The sequence below is a fragment of the Artemia sp. Qi Xiang Cuo genome, chromosome 17 (assembly GCF_049724085.1).
Source record: "Artemia sp. Qi Xiang Cuo chromosome 17, ASM4972408v1, whole genome shotgun sequence".
In the NCBI taxonomy this organism is placed as follows: Eukaryota; Metazoa; Arthropoda; class Branchiopoda; order Anostraca; family Artemiidae; genus Artemia; species Artemia sp. Qi Xiang Cuo.
Genome location: NC_142810.1, coordinates 42,383,349 through 42,407,269, shown reverse-complemented (window position 1 = coordinate 42,407,269; position 23,921 = coordinate 42,383,349). Strand labels below are relative to the sequence as shown.

The 23,921-nt window shown below is 35.3% G+C and overlaps 1 protein-coding gene across 4 annotated transcripts in view; it reads left to right on the top strand.

Moving 5' to 3' along the window:
* LOC148942219 (lysosomal alpha-glucosidase-like) overlaps positions 1 to 23,921 on the top strand; it is a 134,320-nt gene that overhangs the window by 16,332 nt on the left and 94,067 nt on the right. For 2 of the 4 annotated variants that reach the window (XM_089102953.1, XM_089102952.1), the window contains exons 2-3: positions 13,232 to 13,533; positions 17,702 to 18,092. In XM_089102953.1, the coding sequence (XP_088959079.1) occupies positions 13,259 to 13,533; positions 17,702 to 18,092 (666 nt within the window). In that variant the 5' untranslated portion in view covers positions 13,232 to 13,258. Of the gene's footprint in view, positions 1 to 4,874; positions 4,926 to 10,095; positions 10,232 to 13,231; positions 13,534 to 17,701; positions 18,093 to 23,921 lie in introns of those variants that run through there. The other 2 variants (XM_089102951.1, XM_089102950.1) reach the window with 2 other exon arrangements.

Genomic DNA, 23,921 nt, shown 5'->3' with positions numbered 1-23,921 from the left:
CAATCATTTTCAACGTCCCCCCTTAACATACCCTTCATCTCAAGTTTCAACTTAATACCCTTAATTTTCAACATATTCCAAATATGCTTTTGCAACAAACTGGATGCACATAATATCTTTTAATTATAACTTATTATAGGAATTAATATCTGCTTGTCTTGAGGTTAATGAGGCTCATTAATTTCCTCCGAAAAACAAAATTTCAATCAGATGTATTCAGTGAAAAGAGGGTTTGGGCTAGTTGCTCTCTGATCACTTTTGACTTTAAAAGAAGAAACTAAAACTTTCAATTTTCAATCAAATGAATATCCTACTAAGTTTATATGTTCACCCCTTCCATAAAAACCTGATTTGCCCTCAAGTCACAACTTACAACCCTTTGCCCCCGGGCTTTGGGGGTTGTGTCCAAAAAATGCCTCTGGGGTTTATATGATCTACGGACAATTTCGAACATAATGGCTCCCCCCAATTTCAATCAGATGCAGTTGGGGAAACGAGGGTTTAGGGGGGTACTAGTTGCCCTCCAACCACATTTGACCTTTAAAAACGGAACAAAACTTCAGATTTCCAATCAAATGTGCCTCCTCTGAAGTTTAAATGACCATCCTTTCCATAAAAACCCTAAATGCCCTGCGACCACTATGAGAAAAAAAGGAGAACTAGAAATTTCAATTACCAATTAAATTAGCCTCCTACAAAGCTTATACGGCCACCCTTTCTATAATAACTTTATTTGCTCCTGGATCATATCTTACAACCGTTGCTCCGGGCTCTGGAAGGCTGTGTTGACCCTAGAGGTCTTTTATATGATCTTTGGACAATTTTGAACACAATGGCTATCTTAGAAATTCGATCAGATTAATTTGGGGAAAAGAGGATGTTTGTGTGAGGGGGGGGGGTCTAGTTTCCCTTCAATCACTATTGACTCTGAAAAAGAGCATTAGAACTTCTGATTTCCGATCAAATGAGCCCACTCCAAAGTTTATACGACCATTCCTTCCATAAAACCTATGCCCCCAGGGCATAACTTACGACCCTTGTCCCGGGATTTGGGGACTGTGTCAACGCTGGAGGCATTGTTATATGATATTTGGACTATTTCGAACGAAATGGATATTTCAAAATTTCGATTGGATGAATTTGGGGAAAATAGGGTGGCGGGGGGGGGGGGGTTAAGAAGCTACTTTCCCTGCTATCACTTTTGGCTCTTAAAAAGAGAATTGGAATTTCTAATTTCCAATCAAACGAGCCTCCCCCGAAGTTTATACGACCACCCATCCATAAAAATGTTATTTGCCCCCGGGGTGTAACTTACACACTTACCCCTGGGTTCTCGGGGGGTGTGTTGACCCCGGAGAGTTTTTTTTATCTGATCTTTGAACTATTTTGAAAACAAAACTCTTTCCAAATTTTTGATCTGATGCTTTTGGGAAGAGAGGGTTTGAGAGTGGCTAATTGCTCTCCAATTACTTTTGACTCTTTGAAGGGTACTAGAACTTCTGGTTTCCAATCGAATGAGCCCCCTCCGGAGTTTATACGATTGCTTCCTCCACCTGGATGTGAGAGTGAGTGTGAATGAGTGAGTGAGCAAGTTAGTGATCGAGTGTAAATGAGCGAGTGTTTATAGTGACCGAAACTCTATAAAACGGAATTTTGATACCAATAGATACATCAGAAGAATTAGATTTTATGCTGATTTCAAATATATAAGTTTAATCAAGTTTAGTCTTATCCATCAAAAGTTACGCACCTGAGAAAATTTGCCTTATGTTCGAAAAATGGGGGAAACCACCCCTAAAAGTCATAGAACTCTAATGAAAACACACCATCAGATTCAGCGTATCAGAGAACCCTACTATAGAAGTTTAAAGCTCCTATCTGCAAAAACGGGGAATTTTTTTTTGGCGCTGAAGAAAGATCACGGATGCGTGTTTTTTTTTTGTTTTTTTTTCTTAGGGGTGATCTTATCAACCCAGTTGCCCCAAAATGTAGTAAGAGGGCTCATCTGAACGAAGATTAAAAGTTCTAGTGCCCTTTTTAAGTGACCAAAAAATTGGAGGGCAACTTCTCTCACGCTCATTTTTTTCCCGAAGTCACCCAATCAAAATTTTGAGATAGCTATTTTGTTCAGCATGGTCGAAAATCTAGTTAATATGTCTTTGAGGATGACTTAGTCCCCCACAGTTCCCGGGGGAAGGGCTGCAAGTTATAAACTTTGCCCATCGTTTACATATAGTATTGGTTATTGGGAAGTATACAGGTGTTTTCTGGAGGAAGTTTTTTCTAGTGGGGGGTTGGGGTCGGAGTAGGGGTTACGGGGGAGGATCTTTTCATGGAGGATATTTCCTTGGGGGAAGGAACATTTCCTTTGGGGAAGGAACATTTCCATGAAGGGGTGCCAGATTTCGCAGCATTATTTAAAAAACGATCAGAAATTAAATAAAAAAACAAGTTTTTTTCAACTGAAAATAAGGAACAACATTAAAACTTAAAATGAATAGAAATTGTTACGTATATGAGAGGGTTCGCCCCCTAGTCAATACCTCGCTCTTTACGCCACAGTTTTTTAGTACTTTCAAAAGAGCTATCTATTCTAATTAACCGGCCTTTGTGATTCAGGGGTTTGTGATTAGAACAAAATTCGAACTTTAGCGTAAAGAGCGAGGTATTGACTAGGGAGCGAACTCCCTAATATACGTAATAAAAACATACGAATTTAGAAACTCGTCACTTCAGTTAATTCGTAAGTTACGTCAGAACAAAATTTCGAAAAAGCCAATTAGCCAAAAAAAGGAAAATTAATATGCAAATTTTGTTTTAATTATTCATGTACGGTGAGCCAAAATCAAAGCTGCATTACTTCAAAAACGTTCAGAAATTAACTAAAAAAAACAAGTTTTTTTAACTGAAAGTAAGGAGTGACATTAAAACTTAAAACGAACAGAAATTATTCTGTATATGAAAGGGGGTACCCCCGTCTTAACGCCTCGCTCGTTACGCTAAAGTTTGTACTCTGTCTCAAAAATGTATTTTTTTAAACAATAAAAAACTTTAGCGTAAAGAGCGAGAAGTTGAGGAGGGGACAGCCCCTTTCATATACAGAATAATTTCTGTTCGTTTTAAGTTTTAATGTCACTCCTTACTTTCAGTTAAAAAAAACTTGTTTTTTTTAGTTAATTTTTACAAAGACTCATGTGACTTCTTTAGTTTCAACGCTCTAAAACAAAATTCTTCGGCCAAGGTTTATTCTGAATATTTCTAAAAACAAAAGACAAACAAAAAGTAATTAAAAAACAAAGGTTTTCTGATTTTTTAGAGTAGAATATTTTTATTTAAAACACATACGTAAATAAATGTCACAAAACAGTGCACATGCCTGGTGGCATACTTTAGCGCTGAAAATATTGCCAGCAAAAATACGCAGCCATTTTCTAACTAAGTTTTACAACAACGAAAAAGAAAACCATAATGAACAAAATGCTTAGCATGTCATAAGATATTTCTTCACCAGTCTTAGAAAATGTCGCTTGTTGCTGCATTCTCAAACTGATGCAGGAATTGAGTTCCAGATTTTTGGACCCCATCCATGGGGTCCGGCTTATTCTTCCTGGGGAACCCCCCCTCCCCTGGAAAGTTCCCCTCGTGGAAAATTTTCCCCACATGTAAGATTGAGCAGCAACAAATAAAAACATTGAAGAAAGATTTTTTTGTTGAATAATTTACCTATATTCCAAATATAGCCACAATGTATGGTGAATAATAGTCATATAGGCCTTATTTTTATGTTTTTCTTGTTTCTGCAAAACTTTTTTCTCTGATCACCTTGAAACTTAAAGCCGTAAGTCTTTTGGCCAAGGGGACTAATGAACAAAAAATTATTCAAAGGATTGGTCCTTTTGAAGTTGGTCCCCCCCCCTCTTACAAGGGGGCCCAAAAACGGACCATACTTTTTCGATCGGCCTGAAACTTATTTTGGGCTAAGGAGACCCTAATGCAGAACGTAAATAAACAAATACATTGTTTCCCATGAAATACACACCAAAAAAAGAGCCAGAAAGGTGCCGAAAAAACTTTTTCCATCCGCTTCAAAAAAAGGGCTATCTTAGAAACTTGGGAGAAGGCTACTTTGATTGGAAATTGAAAGTTCTATTACCCCTTTTAAAGGTCGAAAGCTACTGGAGAGCAATCAGCCTCGCCTCGGTTCCTTTTCTGCTATTTGGCCCTCCTCTAACCCCTATGATACCAAATTAAAATTTTTAGATAGTAATTTTATCAAAAGTTTCGAATTGTCTAATGAGCTTGTCTTTGGGATGAATATCACCTTACAACTCCAGTGTTAATCTCTATCTTATCCTGCTATGAGAATCCAACCCCCAGAAACATGAAAAAAAGAATTAAAATAAAATTAAGAATGATAAAGTAAATGCTATAGTACACCAGGGATGGGCAAACGTTTTTGGCTTCCGGATCAAAATAAACCACTATATGAATATTAAAGGAGCGTCCCTTTTGCTTTCTTCGAAGTTTCTAAAATAACCCTTTCTATTTGAAGTGAATCGAAAAGAAGTTTTTTTTTTGCACTTATCTGGTACTTTTATTATTATTATTTTTTTTTATGGCGTACTTTTGAGCGTTTGGTTACTGTGGACCATGGTTCGCTCTTTACTAGGTTGCTGCTATCGCTGCAGCTACTATGATAGGGCATTGATTAGGGAATTAGTCTCTAGATAATACTCCTTTCTTCTTGTTATTCTAATTCTCTTGGGATCCAAAGGGTTGACGTCAATCTGGCATGGGAAAAGGTTTGCAGAGGAAATTAGCGTACACAAGATTTCGAATTAGGCATCTTTTAGTACTTTTTCTTCAGTATATCCTGCTGGTTTAATCGAATGGTATGGCTTAATTTTACATCTGCTTTAATAAGGGTAAGTTTCAACTATTGACTTTAAATAGTTCCTTGTTTTATTTTTGTCTGTTGTTTGGTTTGGTTTTCTGTAGTTATTTTGTCTGTTCTTTGGTTTGGTTTTCTGTGGCATATATTGATTTAAAGAAGAAAAGAGTAACTAAATAACATATTCTAACCCAGATTTGCCGTTTTATTTGATTAAAAGAAAACACAGACATTCTGAAATTTTTGGGGTGGCTTAGGGGAAGGGCTACAGTAAAGAAAAAGTACTGTATAATTTTTCTTCGCCAAGGCATTTCATATTTTGGAGGGGGCTTGTTTGACTGGAAATTAAAAATTATAGACCCGTTATAAGAATCAAAAGTGATTGTAGGGCAAGCAGCCTCCCCCATTCCCCTTATTCTCCGAAAAGGTACCAGCTACAAATTTTGAGATAACCAATTTGTTCAGCATAGTTGAAAGGTCGTTAAAATTCTACTTTAGCTACTTTTGGCTATCTTGGAAAGGGGTTGGGTTAGGAAAATGAAACTTTCAGGGATGGCTCTATAGGCTAAGGTATGTCCCGGGAAGGTATTTTGAAGTACCTTCCTCCACTCGTCCCCCCTCTATATAATGCGAATTATTCCACATTACTAATTGTTTTGGCTCACATTTCATCCTATATTACTATCATAATTATAAATCACTGCTTACCTTATACAACTTCAGCTTTGAACCTTCTTTATTAAAATAAATTCCAAAATCCTATTTCCATTAATAGCCATTTAATTTTTTTCCCATAAGCTGACGTTGGTTATGGTATAATGGAACCGAGTTTGTGATGTCACAAAACTTTGCTTATCATAACCCCTTAAGGGTAGCTTGCAGGTGGAGAAGTCAGCAGTGGTGTTGATAAGCCATTTAAACTTTCTTAATTAGTGAAAGGATTTGACAAGAGATAGACCATTAAAAAGATCCGAATCGTTTTTAGAGGACAAATTATGTCATGGGAAGATTTTTTTGAAATCCCCTTGTTCCCAAACTCAGAAATTTCTAAAATTGTAGTTTAAATACTTTTTATCATGGTTGCAGCAGTAGCTACAACCTAGAAGATATTTTTGAGGACTTTAGTGGACAAATTATGTCATGGGAAGATGTTTTTGAAATCCCCCTTCACCACAAACTCAAAATTTTCTAACATTCTACTTTGAAACTTTTTAAATATTTCTAATGCACTAATAGATAGAGTGCTAAAAACATCAGAATCAACTTTAGAAGACAAGTTATGTAATGTGACGATGTTTTTGAAACCCTCCTTCACCCCAAACTCAAAATTTTCTAAAATTCTACTTTAGAAGCTTTTTAAATATTTGTAGCGCTGTAGAGGTTTGTAGCGCTCTATCTATTAGTGCTTTAGAAATATTTAAAAAGCTTCTAAAGTAGAATTTTAGAAAATATTGGGTTTGGCAGGAAGGGGGATTTCAAAAACATCTTCCCATAACATAATTTGTCCTCTAAACGATTCTGATATTTGTAGCACTCTATCTGTTAGTGCTTTAGAAATATTTAAAAAAGCTTCTAAAGTAGAATTTTAGAAAATTTTGAGTTTGGGGGGAAGGGGGATTTCAAAAACCTCTTCCCATAACATAACGTGTCCTCTAAAGTCGATTCTGATGTTTGTAGCGCTCTATCTATTAGTGCTTTAGAAATATTTAAAAAGCTTCTAAAGTAGAATTTTGGAAAATTTTGAATTTGGGGCAAAGGGGGATTTCAAAAACATCTTCCCATAACATAATTTGTCCTCTAAAGTTGATTCTGATATTTGTAGCACTCTTAGTGCTTTAGAAATATTTAAAAAGCTTCTAAAGTAGAATTTTGGAAATTTTTTAGTTTGGGGTGAAGGGGGATTTCAAAAACATCTTCCCATAACATAATTTGTCCTCTAAAGTTGATTCTGATGTTTGTAGCGCTCCATCTATTAGTGCTTTAGAAAATATTTAAAAAGCTTCTAAAGTAGAATTTTAGAAAATTTTGAGTTTGGGGGGAAGGGGGATTTCAAAAACATCTTACCATGACATAACTTGTCCTCCAAAGTCGATTATGATGCTTTTATCACTCTATCTATTAGTGCATTAGAAATATTTAAAAAGTTTTAAAGTCGAATTTTAGAAAATTTTGAGTTTGGGGTGAAGGGGGATTTCAAAAAGATCTTCCCATGACATATTGTCCTCTAAAAACGATTTGGATCTTTTTACTGGTCTATCTCTTGTCAAATCCTTTGACTAAATATGAAAGTTTAAATGGCTTATCAACACCACTGCTGTCTTCTTCACCTGAAAGCTACCCTTAAGGGGTTATGATAAGCAAAGTTTTGTGACATCACAAACCCAATTCCATTATACCATAACCAAGGTCAGCTATGGGAAGAAAATTAAATGGCTATTAATGGAAATAGGATTTTGGAATATATTTTAATAAACAAGGTTAAAAGCTGAAGTTGAGTAAGGTAAGCAGCGATTTATAATTATTATAGTAATATAGGATGAAATGTGAGCCAAAACAGCTAGTAATGTGCAATAATTTGCATAATATAGAGGGGGGAGTTGAGGAAGGTACTTCAAAATACCTTCCCGGGACATACTTTAGCCTGTAGATTCATTCCTGAAAGTTTCATTTTCCTAACCCAACCCCTTTCCATGATAGCCAAAAGTAGCTAAAGTTGAATTTTACCGAAAGGTCAAATAATTATACCTCTGGGAATGATAACCCCCTCCCCCCACAACCCTTGGGGCAAGAACTGTGAGTTATGCAATTCGCCCATTGTTTACACATAGTATTTGTTATTTAGAAAGGAAGCCATGTTTGATCCTTGGTGTCCAAAACGGTTAAGGGTATTAAGGTGAAGCTTATAGGGAATGTTGAGGAGGATGATCAGGATTACTGAGGAGGATGCTGGTATATTGCTAATACTGTCATTGGTACTGCATGCTGCAATTGCTACTATATGCACACTACTTCTACTGCTAGTACTATTGCTGCCAGTACTACTACTACTTAGGCCAAGGGTATTAAGGCGAAATTGCTGTGCAAATGTCATGGGGAATGTTGAATAAAATCAAAAACCGTGTGTATGCTGACTGTCAAAAGGGCGTTACAGTTATTAGCTGAAATTTTCAATGCATATTGAGTTGGATGTTGAACCTGCCAAACGGTTCTATGTGCATATTACTTCTACTGCTACTACTACTGCAACCAGTACTACTACTACTAAGGTTAAGGGTATTAAAAGGAAATATTTGAGAAATATCAAGGGGAGTGTTGAACAGAATCAAACACGCTGTGTATGCTGCCTGTCAAAAGGGTGTATCAGCAGTATCCCCGGAACGGTTTAGAATGTTAGGTTGAAACTTTCAGGGAATGTTGATTTATTAAAAAGGCACAATGTGCATACATGCCACTATTACTACTAGTAGTACTACTACTGTTACTGCTGTTAGTACTATTATTACTGCTACTGCTGCTAGTACTGGTATTACTTAGGCTAATGGTACGCTATTAAGGTGAAAGCTTTAGGGATTGTTTAGGGGGAGGTTGGAGTAAATCAGAACTCACTATGTGGATGCAGGTTATCAAAAGGGTGTATCAGTAAGATTTCAGAAACAACTTAGAGTATTAAGTTCAAACTATCAGGGCATATTGAGGGGATGTTGAACCAACCAACGTGAATACTACTGCTACTAATGCTACTACTACTCTCACCGCTCCTGCTACCAATACTGTTACTACGACTATTACTAATGCTAAAGATATTAAGGTAAAACTTCCAGGGCATGGCGAGGGCGGTTTCGAGGTAAATCAGAACACCATTTGTATTAAGGTTTTCAAAAGGATGTATCAGCAATATCTCAGGAACCGGTTAGACCGTAATAATCTAAGCCTTACAGCATTCAGTTGAAGCTTTCGGGGCATTTTAAGGGGAATGTTGAACTAAATCAAAAACACTATGTACATGCGGATCATCAAACGGGTGTATCAGTAATATCCCAAGAATGCCTTAGGGTATTGAGATAGAGCTTTGAGATTTATTAATATATTTACCACTTTAGCTACTACGGCCACTACTACTACTACTACTACTACTGGTACTATTGAACTAAATCAAAATAGTTTTAAGTGCATCCAGATTGTCGAAAATTACTTATGTGATGTGCTTTATGGCTGGAATAGGTCATAAAGTCGAAACTTTCAGGGAAAGCTTATGTGGGTATAATACTGAATCAAAAGGCAGTTTATGTGCATCATGGCTTAAAAAAAAAGCAGGTCACAAATATCTCAAGAATGGCTGAGGGTATCAAGTTGAAAGTTTTGCCTACTTCTAGTACTACTGCTGCTACTACTTTCGAACTAAATCAAAAGGGTATAAGTGTATCCAGGCTGTCGAAATGGCATAGACACAATGTCTCAGGAACAGAATAGGGTATTAAGTTTTATTTTTCTGGGGAATGTTGAGGAGGATATAAAACTTAATCAAAAGGTACTATGTATATCCAGATTTTCAAAAGGACATTTGTGCAGTATCCCAGGGACAGCTAATTAACTAAAAAAAGCTTTTTCCACATAGAACTTTTTCAATTAAAAGTAAATAGCTGCATAAACCTAAGAAGATAGGAACAAATGTCTAATAGTAATCAAGTGCAAGATGAACGTAAATCGTTATCAATAAATAAATGAAACCCAAAACGAACATAAATGATAATAAATAACTAAGTCAAATTCAAAACGGGCACAAACTACCACAAAGAGGAATAAGGCTACTAAGCCGTACAACTAGTTGTAGTACTGCTACCGCTACCGGTACAACTATTACTAAGGCTAATGGTATTAACTTGTAACTTTCAGGGATTGTTGAGGGGGGTGTCGGACTAAGAAAATAAAAAACAAAACAAAAACGCTAGAGTAGAGTAGAATCTTAATTAAAAAACATACATAAATAAATGTCACAAAACAGCGCAAATGCGTGGTGGCATACTTTAGCGCTGAAAATATTGCCAACGAAAATAAACAGCCATCTTCAAACTAAATTTTACAACGATGAAAAAGAAAACCCTAATAAACAAGATGCTTAGCTTGTCATAAGATGTTTCTTCACTAGTCTTAGAAAATGTTGCTTGTTGCTGCATTCTCAAACTGATGCAGGAATTGAGTTCCAGATTTTTGGCCCAGTGTGACGGATGGTGAATCCCGCTCTCGACGCCCTGCGAATTTCGCACGAAAATTCTGAACGATGAGTAGTAGGATACTTATGAAATTGGGAATTATTTGGAAAAACACGTGAGAAATTTACAGGTAAATCACTGTATTGATAATCGTAACAAATACTAGAGATAGAAATTAAGTGAAGTTGACCCAAAGAATAAGAATAAATTTCAAATTTCAAAGAATAAGGCCCCATATAGGTGTCTAACTGAAGATCTGCAATCAACATTAAAAAGAATCCCCATTGCTTTATTCTGAAGTATTTGGAGAGATTTGAATAGGCTACAGACGAAAAGGTAGAAACCCAAACCGAAATGCAATAGAGAAAATATGAGTGGACGAAACAATAATAAATAGATTTTAGAATAGTTTTAGGAAAGAAATGACGAAGACGAGTTAGCATGCCAATTACATGCACTACGTGCATGCAGGTTGTCAAATTGGGTGTATTGGCAATATATCAGAAATGGTTTAGAGTATTAAGTTCTATCTATCATGGCATGTTTAGGGGATGTTGGATTAACCAAAAAGGCACTATGTGAATACTGCTGCTGCTAATACTACTACTGGTATCACTATTACTACTCCCACTGCCCCTCCTACTAATGCTGCTTCTAGACTACTACTATTGTTAACGCTAAGGGTATTAAGGTAAAACTTTCAGTACATGGTGAGGGTGGTGTTGAACTAAATCGAAACACACTGTGTGCATGCAGGTACAAATATGCAGGTCAAAGGTACGTATCAGGAATATTTCAGGAACGGCTTAGAGCATTGAGATGAAGCTTTCAGGGTATTTTGAGGGGTGGTGGTGATGGTGTTGAACTAAATCAAAGAACACTTTTTACGTGTGGGCTATCAAAGGGGTGTTTCAGCAATATCCAGCAGCGCCTTATGGTATTATACAACTGTCAGGGCTAATTAATATTACTACCACTTTTGCTACTGCTGCTACTACTGAACAAAATCAAAATAGTTTAAGGGCATCAAGGTTGTTTAAATGGTACAGGGTGAGATATCTTAGGACTGGAATAGAGTATAAAGCAGAAATTTTTAGGAAAATCTTATGTGGCTATAAAACTAAATCAAAAGGCAGCATGCATTTTTTGACTGTCAAAAGGACGTTTCAGCAATATCTCAACAACGGCTGAGGGTATTAAATTAAAACTTTCAAGGCCACTGCTATTACTGCTGCCGGTGGTACTGTTGCCACTACTAGGTGCATCCAGGTTGTCACAAGGGCATAGATGCAATGCCTCAAGAACAGAATAGGGTATTAAGTTTTATTTTTTAAGAGAAGTTGAGGAGGATGAAAAACTAAATGAAAATCTGATATTTGTATCCCGATTGTCAAAAGGGCGTATGGGCAATTTCTCAGGAATAGCTAATTAATTTAAAGAAATCCGCAAAAAAGTTTTTCAAATAAAAGTAAAGAGCTACATTAAACCTAAGATGTGCACAAACCAGGTCAAACAGCAATTCAGGTGCAAAACGAACATGCATCAGTATCGATAAATAAATGGAACCTAAAATGAACAGAAACTACAATAAATAATTAAGTCAAACTAAAAACGAACACAAACTACCACAAAGAGGAGTAGCTCTACCCCCCTCCCCGCCCTTTTGCACCTTCTAAACACCAGAACATAATTTGCATTTTTCTGAAAACAAAATATATTGTAAACGTTTTCTCTTTTGTAATTTTATTAAGTCCAAAATTATTATGATTTGCAGGACTGAACCAGTATATTTTGAACTGTCAATCCACTTTCATCTGTTCTTTTCAGTAATCTTGGTTATGATGGTGATTTATTATTTTTTTTTTGGGGGGGGGATGCTATGAGAAATAAAACACATAGCTCAAAATAAAAATTGTTTTCAGTAAAGTATAAATTATTTTCTTATCATTAGAAGGTACAAAGGGCGTTTGTGGTAGTTTCTGATCGTTTGACTTAGTTATTTATTTATTATAAATTCTGTTCATATTTGGTTTTAATTATTTATTAATATTGGTTCATGGTAGTTTTAAGATTGAAAAAATAGTTGACTTTATTGCTGCTCATCTTTGGTTTAGTGTAGCTCTTTACTTCTCTTTAAAAAAAACTCTTATGCAGAATTTTTTTCTAAATTAATTAAAAAAGAGGAATTATAAGAAGAATTGCAAATAGTACGTGATTTCAAGTTGTGAACAGACCCAAAGGCCCCCCTCCCCTATCATTTGTACGTACATATGCTTGGACGCCATTTTCTCTGACTACTATCTATACGCAGTGACGCGCATTGTCGCCTCTTAGAGACTGTCGTCCCTCTCGGTGGTATGCTTTGAATAATGGAATGAAGGATTTAATGAAAGCTGCAAGTTATGTACAGTTGTTAAATACAACATTTGTGAGCCAAAAAACAGTGTTGACATAAATAAAAACAAACATGTTTCGCGTAAATAGCTAAAAGTAGATGAGTATTCAAATCAGTACAACATCAATAAAAGGGATAGCGAATGACTGGGCGATTTAATTAACCCTAGCCGTGAAGAAATAGCGCTGTGAACATAACCGTTGAACATCAAAAAAATATCTTTACTCTCTTGTAATGAATCGGGAAAAAATATTTCCTCATGTCCCGTTAAACGTAATTATCTCTTGAAAGTTTCGACTCAATCTCTCAGTTATAGGACAACGCTACTCTATTAGAACGATCGGAATCTACTGGAATCTTAATATAGAACCATAGATGTAGGACTACTCTAGAAAATTATCGGTTTCAGCAACCCGTTGTTGAATCTCAAACGATTGGCTAGGTGTTACAAACACTTACCAATTATGTAAATTAAGGTGTCAGTTGTTATCTTCGATCGTAATTTTTGTATCATAATTGATTTTAAATAAAAAGTTTAGATGCTGCACAACGAATCTTCTTTAGATTTTAATTGATTTGTTAACTTTGGAAGCGGTTTGTGGTGAGCTTTTTTTTTATGAAATTTGAGATAAGAAAAACTATTGACAAAATCACATTGTGCAGCTGTATATAATGTCTTGATGTTTTAGCAAGACGCACTACATTATCATTTGGTTACGCAGTGCTTTCTTTCAGGTTTGTTGTCTATATGAAAAACTAAACATGGATGGTGCATCGAAAATCGAGAAACTTTTATTAGTGCAAAGTAAGAACTTAGACTCGTTTGACGAAACAAGTATCTCCATTATGCACGGGAGTTTATGCCAAAGAGATAGAAACACTGTTGCCAGGAAGATCATCGTTTGCGGCTTAGCTCTGGCTTTTTTATTGCTGGGTCTGATAATCCTATTTGCTGTTCGAATTTTCTCGAATCTGAGTTTTCTTTTCGACAATGCATGTCTAAACAGCAATTGGAATGAAATACGTCCAGAATTTGAGTAGGTTTTGCTAAGTTTTGACAACAATTTGGGCCAACGTAGATGACATGATGTAAATTTAGAATAAGTTTTTTAGTCATTAACCGGTTGTTTATAATTTTGTGACAAATTTTTCAAGGAGACTAATGTATCAGTTATCTCAAATTACCCCTAGTTTCTTGATGGCTTACCATGGCTCTGTGCAGCCAATTTAGCCTCGCTGATTTCAAAGTTGGGGGAATCAAATTCTTAATTTCAGCTTGAATGTTCAGCTTTAGCTGTTAAACTGTTTTTGTTCTTTTGTCTATCTTCAAGTATCTTGTTCTTCAAGTACCTTTAGAATAAAACATCAAATTAACGGTGAAACTTGGTAAAAAGAAGTTTGAGTTCGAAAACTTTCTAATCAGTCGTGTATCACTCGTTGGAATGAGCTGTAATATGTTTTGATATTAAACCAGAAGGAATTAAAAAAAAAAACTATTTGTGTTTACATCAAGTTGTCATCGTTAGACCATCCTGTATTTAATATGGCTGTCATTACAAACCTATAGATTAACTATATTTTGTTACCGTGACATGTTGCAGCTGCCTTTAGTGGCATTCAATAACAAATTTTCTGTAGGAACAGTAATTTGGTTTTGTTTCTTTTCTATCAATAAAACCTTGTAGTTGTCATTCCCTTAGAACTTTCAAAACACTACGTTCCAAGAAGAATTTTTTCTTCAAAATTGTCGATATTTTCTTTAAAGAAGGTCTCAAATACAGTGTTTGTGCTACTTTTTATATTCTGAAACACAGACAATGTTCTACTTCGAAGATGCGCCATGTATAGAAGCTAATGTTTATCTACTTTATCCCAAAATATAAAACGTGTCCTTTTTTATATTTATTTGATTATATGACAATTTAGATCAGAAAATTTTTTTTTAGCCTCATATGAATATCAGGAATCACTATTATGTACTCAGCACATGCATATAACCTCTATCTCTTGTTTTTTAACGGTGTACTTTTCCTCTTGCCAGTCTCTCCGTGAACGAGCTAGAAAAAAAAATAAAAAATTTCTTAACCTCAAATGTATCCCATAAGCCTATAATAGGTAGACTAACTAGCAAAATCTGTAAACGGTCGTCGCCAAAGATGACCAAGGTTTAACAGCTTATCGGCATCACGGTTCTAGGCGTTTAACCCCCCTGGCGATTATCCCCGCGGAAAATACCCCACCATAGAAAATACCCACCCACCCCCGCGGAAAATACCCCCCCCCCCCGTGGAAGATAAGGCTTTCTAAATTTGAGAATTTTACTTGAGTTTTATTTTTTTAATTTCCGTAGGGGGAAGGAATTTTGATACTTGTGTATTATGCGCCACTAACTCAAGTTTTTTTGTACCGTTTTTTGTTAGTTTCTTCGTTAGCTCCTCAGTTTCAGTTGAAAAACTTGTTATTTTGATTTAATTACTTACTGATAGTATTTGTTAACGGGAAATTAAAGTTTTTTAAAGAAAAGTAAAGAGCCTGATTAAACCAAAAATGAGCAAAAACAAAGTCAAATAATCTTCAAAGTAAAAATTATGGAGTATAATAGAAAAAAAAATTAAAAAGAAAAAAAAAATTTTATATGAAAAAGACTATGTCAATAAAAAATGAACGGAAATTAATATAAAAAACTTTTCCCACAAAACAAGTTTGCCAAAGAAAACAGCCTCATTAAGCCAAAAATGAGTGAAATAAATTCAAATAATTTTCCCAGCGTAAAACTACCTCAAATCACCATAAATAAATGAACTGAACCCAAAACGAACAAAAATTACAATAAATAACCTATTCAAACTCAAAATAGCAAAAAGTAGCATGAGTAGAGCTGACAACCCCCATACCTCCTCAAGACAAGAACATAATTTGCACTTTACTGAAACAAAATACATTTTAAATGATTTCCATTTTTTTGACTTTAACAAATGAAGAAGTATTAAGACCATAAGGAATAGGTATCAGAATATGTATATCAAACTGAAAATACGCGTTTTTTTTGTTTTTTTTTTTACAGTAAAGTCCAAATTATTTTCTGATCTGAAGAAGACATGGGTGTTGTCAGCCATACTCCTTTAAATTTTTGCTCGTTTTGAGTTTGACTAGGCTATCTATTATAATTTCTGTTAGTTTTGGGTTTTATTTATTTATTACTGGTGATTTGTTGTAGTTTTACACTTAGAAGATAAGAAAAACAAACTCGTAGAATTTGACAACGCTTTCATCCGTAAAAACTTAAGCAGCTTAGAATTTGTTGGTTCCCAAACCCAACTATCCTTTCAAAGGATAGCCAAACCTTCTTAAACTTTTTGGTGCCAAATATTTTTACCTTCATTCTGATGATTTTTTGCCTATATTTTTTTTCTTCTTCATTTTTTTTTTTAATTTGGCACCCGCTACTGCCAAAAATGGCAGAAGTTCATATGGAAGTCTTTTCAACACAAATGGATTTGTGTTTTTTTTTTTATTTATAAGTTTTTAAGATACTTCTGGTGCGTAGATTGCTCTTTTTCCGTTCCTTATCACTTTTCAACGAAACTAAAAAAAACTCAAATAAAAGTTCCAAATTTAGAAACCTTATTTTCCAAAGGGGGGGGGGGTATTTTCCGCGAGGGTATTTTCCAAGGAGGGGGGATTTTTCGCGAGGGTTACTTTCCTTGTTTTTTTTTCGTGGGGGGGTTCCGCGTTGGGGTGTTTTCCGGGGGTTAAACACCGCCCCCCCCCCGCATTCACTATGTTCATTTATGTTATTTTACTGTGTTTATGGCCGTATTTCTTGGCTTTAAAATACACTTATTTATCTATCTATCTAATATGCAGAATAATTGTACCAAACACATTTTCCATGTAGACCCGCTATATTTTACACCCCCCCCCCTCCCCTGTTGTGCAAATCTATACCCCAAATTGATTTCTAAAGTAACGAAGAAGCTAACAAAAAATCCGGTGTATTATCGAATTTTACACAGCGTAAACTTGAGTGAGTGGTGCGTAATACACAAGTACCAAAATTCCTTTCCCCTACGGAAATTAAAAAAAAAAACTCAAATAAAATTCTCAAATTTGGAAAGTCTTATTTTCCACAGGGGGGGGATTTTCCGCGGAAGGTATTTTCCTCGGGGGAGGGGGTGTAAACGCCGGCCACCCGGTATCACTAGTCATAACTCTAATATCAACGCTGATATCTTAAAACTAGAGAATGGCGATTCACTTAAAAGATAAATTTGGAAATTTTCAACGGGACATATCGTGCATGATGCCACGAAATCGTGCTACATTATTTCGTGATAAAAACGTAATAATCGAAGTACGAAAACTATGAAACCTGATTTAGCTGCTGCCTCTTGTGATGCAATCGAACTTTAATTTTCACGACCCAGGTCTTGGTTTTCTAGGTATAAGCTCTGTTCTTGAAGATATTGAAGTGAGATAGGTTCTACTTTTAGATGTTAAATATAAATTTGCTCTGCAATTTTTTTTTTGCAACGTTGCCAAAATATCTGCTTCGAGCAATAAAAAAAAATGAGGATGTCGTAGTCTCACTTTCTGCCTCGAAACATACTCTTAATTTTCATCCATCCTCGTTCCCTTGGATCTTTTCTATAATTCTCCATCTTCCCTTTTTCAGGGACGATAATTGTCCCTGAAAAAGGGGGCAAATAACTTTTCAGTATTGCTAAATTGGATGTTTATCATAGAAGAAAAAGTGCATATCTCTTTTAAGACCTTTCTCTTTGTTATTTGGAATAATTCATACGAGACATAATATTTCTTAGAATGAAATAGTAGTTACAAGGAAATTATTTTTTAATTATCTCTTAGGTTATCTAGATATCTAGTATGCAGAATTTACACTTATGTTAACCCTCACTGAAATATTAGTTTAAATTCATGTCTTTGGTTATGCAAATTTGCACTTATTGGTCTGCGTATTTCCGCTTGGATATTTTTTACGCTCGCTGGTTCTTGTACGCTTCAAGACTACACTGCCTTTATTCGGAAGGAAAAGTGGTTTTGGCGAGATTCTCATGAGGATAGTATTTTTTTTTTAGATTATTATTAAATTTTATTTTCTTAGATCAGTTTTTGTGTAAACTAGTAGAAGTATTGGGAAATATGCAGTCCATGCATATTTTTAATGATTATTTTCTATTTTAGCTCACCTTTTAGACTCAAAAGTCAGGCGTCCTCTGACATCGCTCTCCAACTGAAGAACCCCTCACCTCATCCTAAGCCGAGTAGTGAAGTCTGCTACGACGTACCTGAAGAATTGAGGTTCGACTGTTTTCCACTATCAGGTGCTTCTGAGGACAAATGCAGTGAGAGAGGCTGTTGCTGGAAATCAACCACCTCATCTTCTTCCGACTTAGGTGTTCCATTCTGCTATTATCCATTGAACTACGGGCTTTATAAATGGGACAATATTTCTCAGAATGAGAGAGGAGTTGTAGGAAACTTAGTTTTGAAGTATAGCTCGGGGTATGAGGATGATATTATAAATCTTGGAGTTGAAGCTTCCTTCGAAACCAGCAACCGGCTAAGGATTAAGGTTTGCATGTTTCTTTAACTCACTTTTTAAAAATAGGAATAACTGCTGTACCAATAAATCCAAATAGTAGGAATCAGTGGTATAATAATAATAATAATAATTTATTTATAACCCACTTTTATACAAAACAAGCCGAGTAAAGTACAGTAAAAGGGGGGAAAAAAATCAAATACACAGAAACAAAGATAACTTAAACCTTAATCACTGACAAAAACACACGGATAATATTATGGTTTGGGCCAAGGGACACAAAGGGCATGTCTTGTTAAATTAGTACTAAACCAATTCAAATGATTAGATAATATCGGTAGCACCATACATCTTAATAATACGTGTATTACGATATGAAGTGGGAAGGTACAGTAAAAATTTGCAATATCTAAAATAAGCGATACGGATCTGGCGCAAATCGTTCTTATTCAATAACGAATACATTCCACTTAAAGACAAGACAGAATGGTCACAATATGTGGAATACATTTTAGCTAAAATTCGGCGTGAATATTTTTCAAGGTTAGGTACAATTTTTGCATATCCGATCTTCAACTTTTCTTTAACATCTCTCAAAACTTGAATTCGCAAAAAAGTGAGTGTAGGACAAATAATAATTCCTAACCACCGTAAACTTGTAACATTGCGAATTACTGAGGATCCACAGGATAGATTATGAGCTGATGATTTGGAATTGAAAACTAAATATTCGCATTTAACAACATTCAAAAACAGACCAACATCCCGAAACATCATAGAAATACGTTGCACCGATAATGCCAAAATAGACTTGGTTCGGCTTAAAATTAACCGGTCGTCCGCATACGCAATATAAGACACATCAGATAAATTATAAAAATACGAAGGCTTGATTCCTAATAACACATTTTGAATGCAAGTATTAAATAGATAAGGTGATAGCACCCCACCCTCTCGTACTCCAGATTGAACTGGTATAGTACCGCAGTACCCTCTACCAGATTTTAAACGAAGAAACGAATTACTATACCCAAATTTAAGTACATGTATGACAGAAGGGTTCACCCCAAACTCTGACAAAGAATGCCACATTTGTGCATGGAAAATACTGTCGAAGGCTTTAGATAAATCCAAAGCGCAAATATGTAATTCATAATGTTTGGACTGGGCATCATAAAGAGTTGAAGCTAAAACTGTATGCGCATGTTGACACCAATACGAGGTTGAAATCCAAATTGGTTTGAGTCTCTCACAGTTCGTTCAATAATATATGGGAGCAGAACATATTCAAAAACCTTACTAATATTGCAAGCAACAGTGATAGGTCTATATGAACTGCAATCAAAAGGGTCTCTTCCGCGTTTAAAAATCGAAGTTACCGTTCCGCAAAGGAAGGAATCAGGCACCATTGACAAAGATAAACAGAACTGGAAAAGTAACTGGAGCTGAGCGACTAGTGCCGGACAATCACAACGTAAATGGTGAGCGCTAATTCAGATCACTCGATTTAGGCTTAAGTTTAAGCATACAATCAACAATACTTTTAGTTGAGACGGGAATAACATGAATTTGCAAAACTTTGGGTGGCAACAATTTAGAAACTAAGCACTGAAAATGATAATGAACACCATACTCAATCTTACAAGAAATATTTTTATAATTCCTAAGCCAACACGAATCTGGGATAACATCACTGGTCCCTAATGAATCAAATTTAGACGTATTAATGACTTCTTTTAGTTGCACTATACTGTTAGGGAACTCGCGCCTTTATATCAAAACAAACGAAGATATCGTTTTAAATCCCCTTTAGTCTTACTCTTTATATCAAACACTTGGCCTCGCAAGGGCCGCCCACACGCAATCCAGATGTGAAGCCAGAGTTTAGCACGATTTGTGACGGCTTTAAGACCCGGGTCTTCTTTCCAAATCAGACTTCGAGTTATGAGTTTAACCCGGCCAAGGGGAACAGCCACATTCTCATCTTGTTTCATGCACTTAACTAAGTGAAAATAATAAACATTCAGCTACACTCTGGCTTTTGGCGAAAAAACACTCGTGCACAGTAGATTAAAAGGGATCTTGACGCAGGACAACAGAGCTGTTAGGGTAGAAATATATAAAGGGCAATTGGCTTCGCCCCACTCTCGTTTCATCCACCATCTTTTATTAGCAACACAAGGATGATTAGATGGATCAGCGGTTAATGTCGCAGTAAAGGTCACAGTACCACTATTATGAATATAACTGTAATTAAGAGCTTTGGGTACTATGCGGTAACCAATAGGCAACGAATCTAAAACTAAGTTGGTACGAGTAGAGGAGCTATGAACATCACAATTGAAGTCACCTATCATTAGCCAACGATACTTATGCTTTTCAATATTGCGTAACAGAGTTTTAAGGGATGAGCAGGCATTAGAAAACTTAGTAAGTGAAGCTAGACGTTTCTGATCGCAGGGAAGATATACATTTATAAATACAAGGTGACCATGTCGTATTGCCATAATATTATCAGAGGAATGAAATAAGATAGGCGACAAAGGAGTAGCCAATCGTTTGATAACACATGCAAGGCCCCCGAAAGGTCGGCCTTTTGTTTTTCGGGCATTGGTGGTAAAGACAATATGGTGGCTACTTCGTCGTAGTCAGGACATCACGCAGAATACGACATTTTAGGCTGTACAATGCGTGATTACCCTCACAATTCGCGCATTTTGGATCAAAAACACAGGGGGAATCACGGGATGATACATGAGAGCTGGCACAGCGGCTGCATTTTGTTGGCTTATCGCATTTGGTTTTCATGTGGTTGGGAGATTGACAATTATGACAGCAACGGGGCGGGCGCAGGAACTCAGAGACCCGGAATGATTCATAACCCCCCTTGAGCCCGAGTCGTGGGCTATTACTCTGGTCTACAGCATCAGCAAAGTTAATTTTGACGGCCAGGGATTTTCCCAAACGTTCAGTGCCGATGACACCTTCACATTCCTTAAAAATTATCGCCTCATAATTAGCAGGCACCCCCTTAACAATGCCATGAAATTTTTTTTCTTGCATCGTGACGTCACAGCTATTCATTACGGTTGGAAGTTGGAACCGCATCGCTGAAAATCTTAGCTGCAGATTGACTAATCTGAACAAATAGCTTATTGCCAAAAGGCTTTATGCTGTGAAAAGCTTCATGGCCCGGGTTTTTTTTTTTTTTTTTTTTATTCCTACCTCCTCTCCTCTCGGTGACTTTCAAATTTTCTTTAAAAATATCTCATAATTTATTTAATGTCACCTACTCTTTTCTTAATAAAAAACTTCTTCAAAAATTTCAAAATATTAAATTTATATAAAATTGAGCATTCCAAAATATATCAGTTTATAAAAATAGAGGTATACTACATTTCAATTTTCAAATACCTTTTAGGTTCATCCGATATCTCAGGCTGCCCTTTTCCCTTAGGGCACCCCTTCCATCGTGACCTTAAATTACACTTTTTAAATCCTTTTTCATCAACCTCTATTTCCCCCGATATATAATTTACTTTTACCCCCCCCCCCACCCCCCCAAAAAACAATATAAAAAAAAAAGTAAGAAAGAAATGAAAAACTCTACCTTTACAAAAAAAAATACTAATAGGTAGAATGTCTCATTATGCCTTCACTTCATTTCCTTTACCTTTATTACTCATCTTACCTTTCCCCTTTGGCTGCTCAATTCTCTTTAAACTTTATCTTTATCCTACTTTTAATACTTCTCAATTCTCTTTAAAACTTTATCTTTATCCCACTTTTAATACTTATTTCTTTATCATTGTTTTATTCCTTTTTTAAATAACAACATTTGAATTTCTAATTAAAATTTCTTACAAAAACTTTTTTTCTCTCTTTCTTTTCCTTTCCTTTTTCTTTTTTCCTCTTTTTTTTGCCAGGGATTTTATTAATAGCATGAGCCAGTTTTGAAGGGTCGTCAAGTTTAGTAGGCACTTGTGAAATGATAACGGTGGCAGTGCTTTCAATATGAGGACTAGCATAAGGACTAGCATAGTATATATATATAAATTTGCACTCACCTGGCTTCAGAATTATTTGCAGAAAATTCCAAGTTTTTAAGGTTAGATAGTTAACCAACGCTGAACAGACAGACGGGCACTTGAATTTGAACGTATATTATATAGACAATCTTTTTTATGCGTTTTGTAAATATACTTTTTACTTTGCATTGAGAAATAAGCTAAAATAATAAAAAAGATTGAAACTACGCAAAATAACCTCAGAATAGTGAAAACGAGCGAAGAAAATAAAAGTACTCCCCCCCCCCTCGCTAAAAGAGCATTGAGGTGCCGACTGTAGTGAGTTTGGGATTTGATCTGTGTCTACATTTGTGAGGGACAAAGTCTAAAGTTGTTATTATAACCACATATTTTTAATCCAGGGCAGAATTTATTCATTCGATTAATTTTTTCTAGCTCTAAAATACATTCTCCACATTTTGCCTGCCTGCACATTTTCTCTCTGTTACTCATATTCTTAACATTTATAATTTACTATTTTCCTTTTACCTTCTTTACTAAGCTGAATCTCCTTTCCTATGTTGAGAAAATTTTGACATTTTTTAAAAGAAACATTGATTTCTAGTTATTAAGCGTTCAAGTTTCTGGTGGTCAGAAGTTACTTCTTGCAAAAAAAAAAATCTATAAAAAAATGTTTACAATTTGCCTGTAAAATTACCTTAACACTTCCTATTTGAATTTATTTTAACTTAGTAAGGATCTTATTCTCATTAAACAAGCAAATACATCAACCGCTAGAAGCGATCTTGTTCAGGCTAAACACTGTAAAAAAAATACTAATATTTACATGGCTATCAACCAATGAAAAGAAAAAAAGAAGACATGAGAAGAAAGGAAGCAAAGAGCACTGCTCATCCCCATTCAACTTGGTGTGATGCTTAAAACAACTACAAACTCACAATTACCTTTCTCTCACAACCACCTTCTAAAACAACAAGAATAAACAAACCCAAAAACAAATAAGAGGCTGCTCGAGGGAAAAAATCTCTAATAAATAGTATACTTCCTGAAACATAGAGATTTTAAACTTCTTCTAAAACCAGCTAAATTTTCCTTCGTTAAGAACTCACTTGGTAACTGTTATAACTAACAGTTCCATATATTTTTTCACGAGAGGGAATGTTATTGTAACAAATAGAAACTTTGCAATAATTGGAAATTTGGTAATAAGCCTTAGGGCTTATAGGGCCATCTTCTAATCGCAAGTCAAAGCATACAATAATAAATTCTCCCAAAATAATATTGAAGAAAGAAAAAATAAAAACCTGGAACCTTGTTTTATATAAATAAAAGATATTCAAATCAGTTCAGAAAAATTGCAGCTCCGAATCAATCAATCAATCTTTTTTAAAGCAAGAGCTGTAGTGTAAGAAAACGTAAAGAAATATAAATTAACTAAATATACAAAACAAAAACAGGATAATAATACTCCCCTCCTGTCTTTGGTAAAGACAAAATTATATTAATCGGTAAATATCTATATTCATATTATCAGGTCTGAAGAGAGCAAAATTCTTTTCCTCCCAAAAAAATTAAATCAAATATATTAACGTTTGATAGTTAAATCTGGATGGCAATGCTTTCATAATTGCAATTATTTTTTTTTTTTTTTTTTTTTTTTTTTTTTAAATAAAAAAAACAAGTTCTGCGTGCCTCTTCCCATAGATTCAAAACACCTGCTTCATTTATGTGATAATTACACTCCAAGTGATGTTTTTGTTGTTTCTTTTACACCGAATATTTTTTTGAGAAAGCAGCCTATTTTGCACACCATTTGTAATAATATACATTT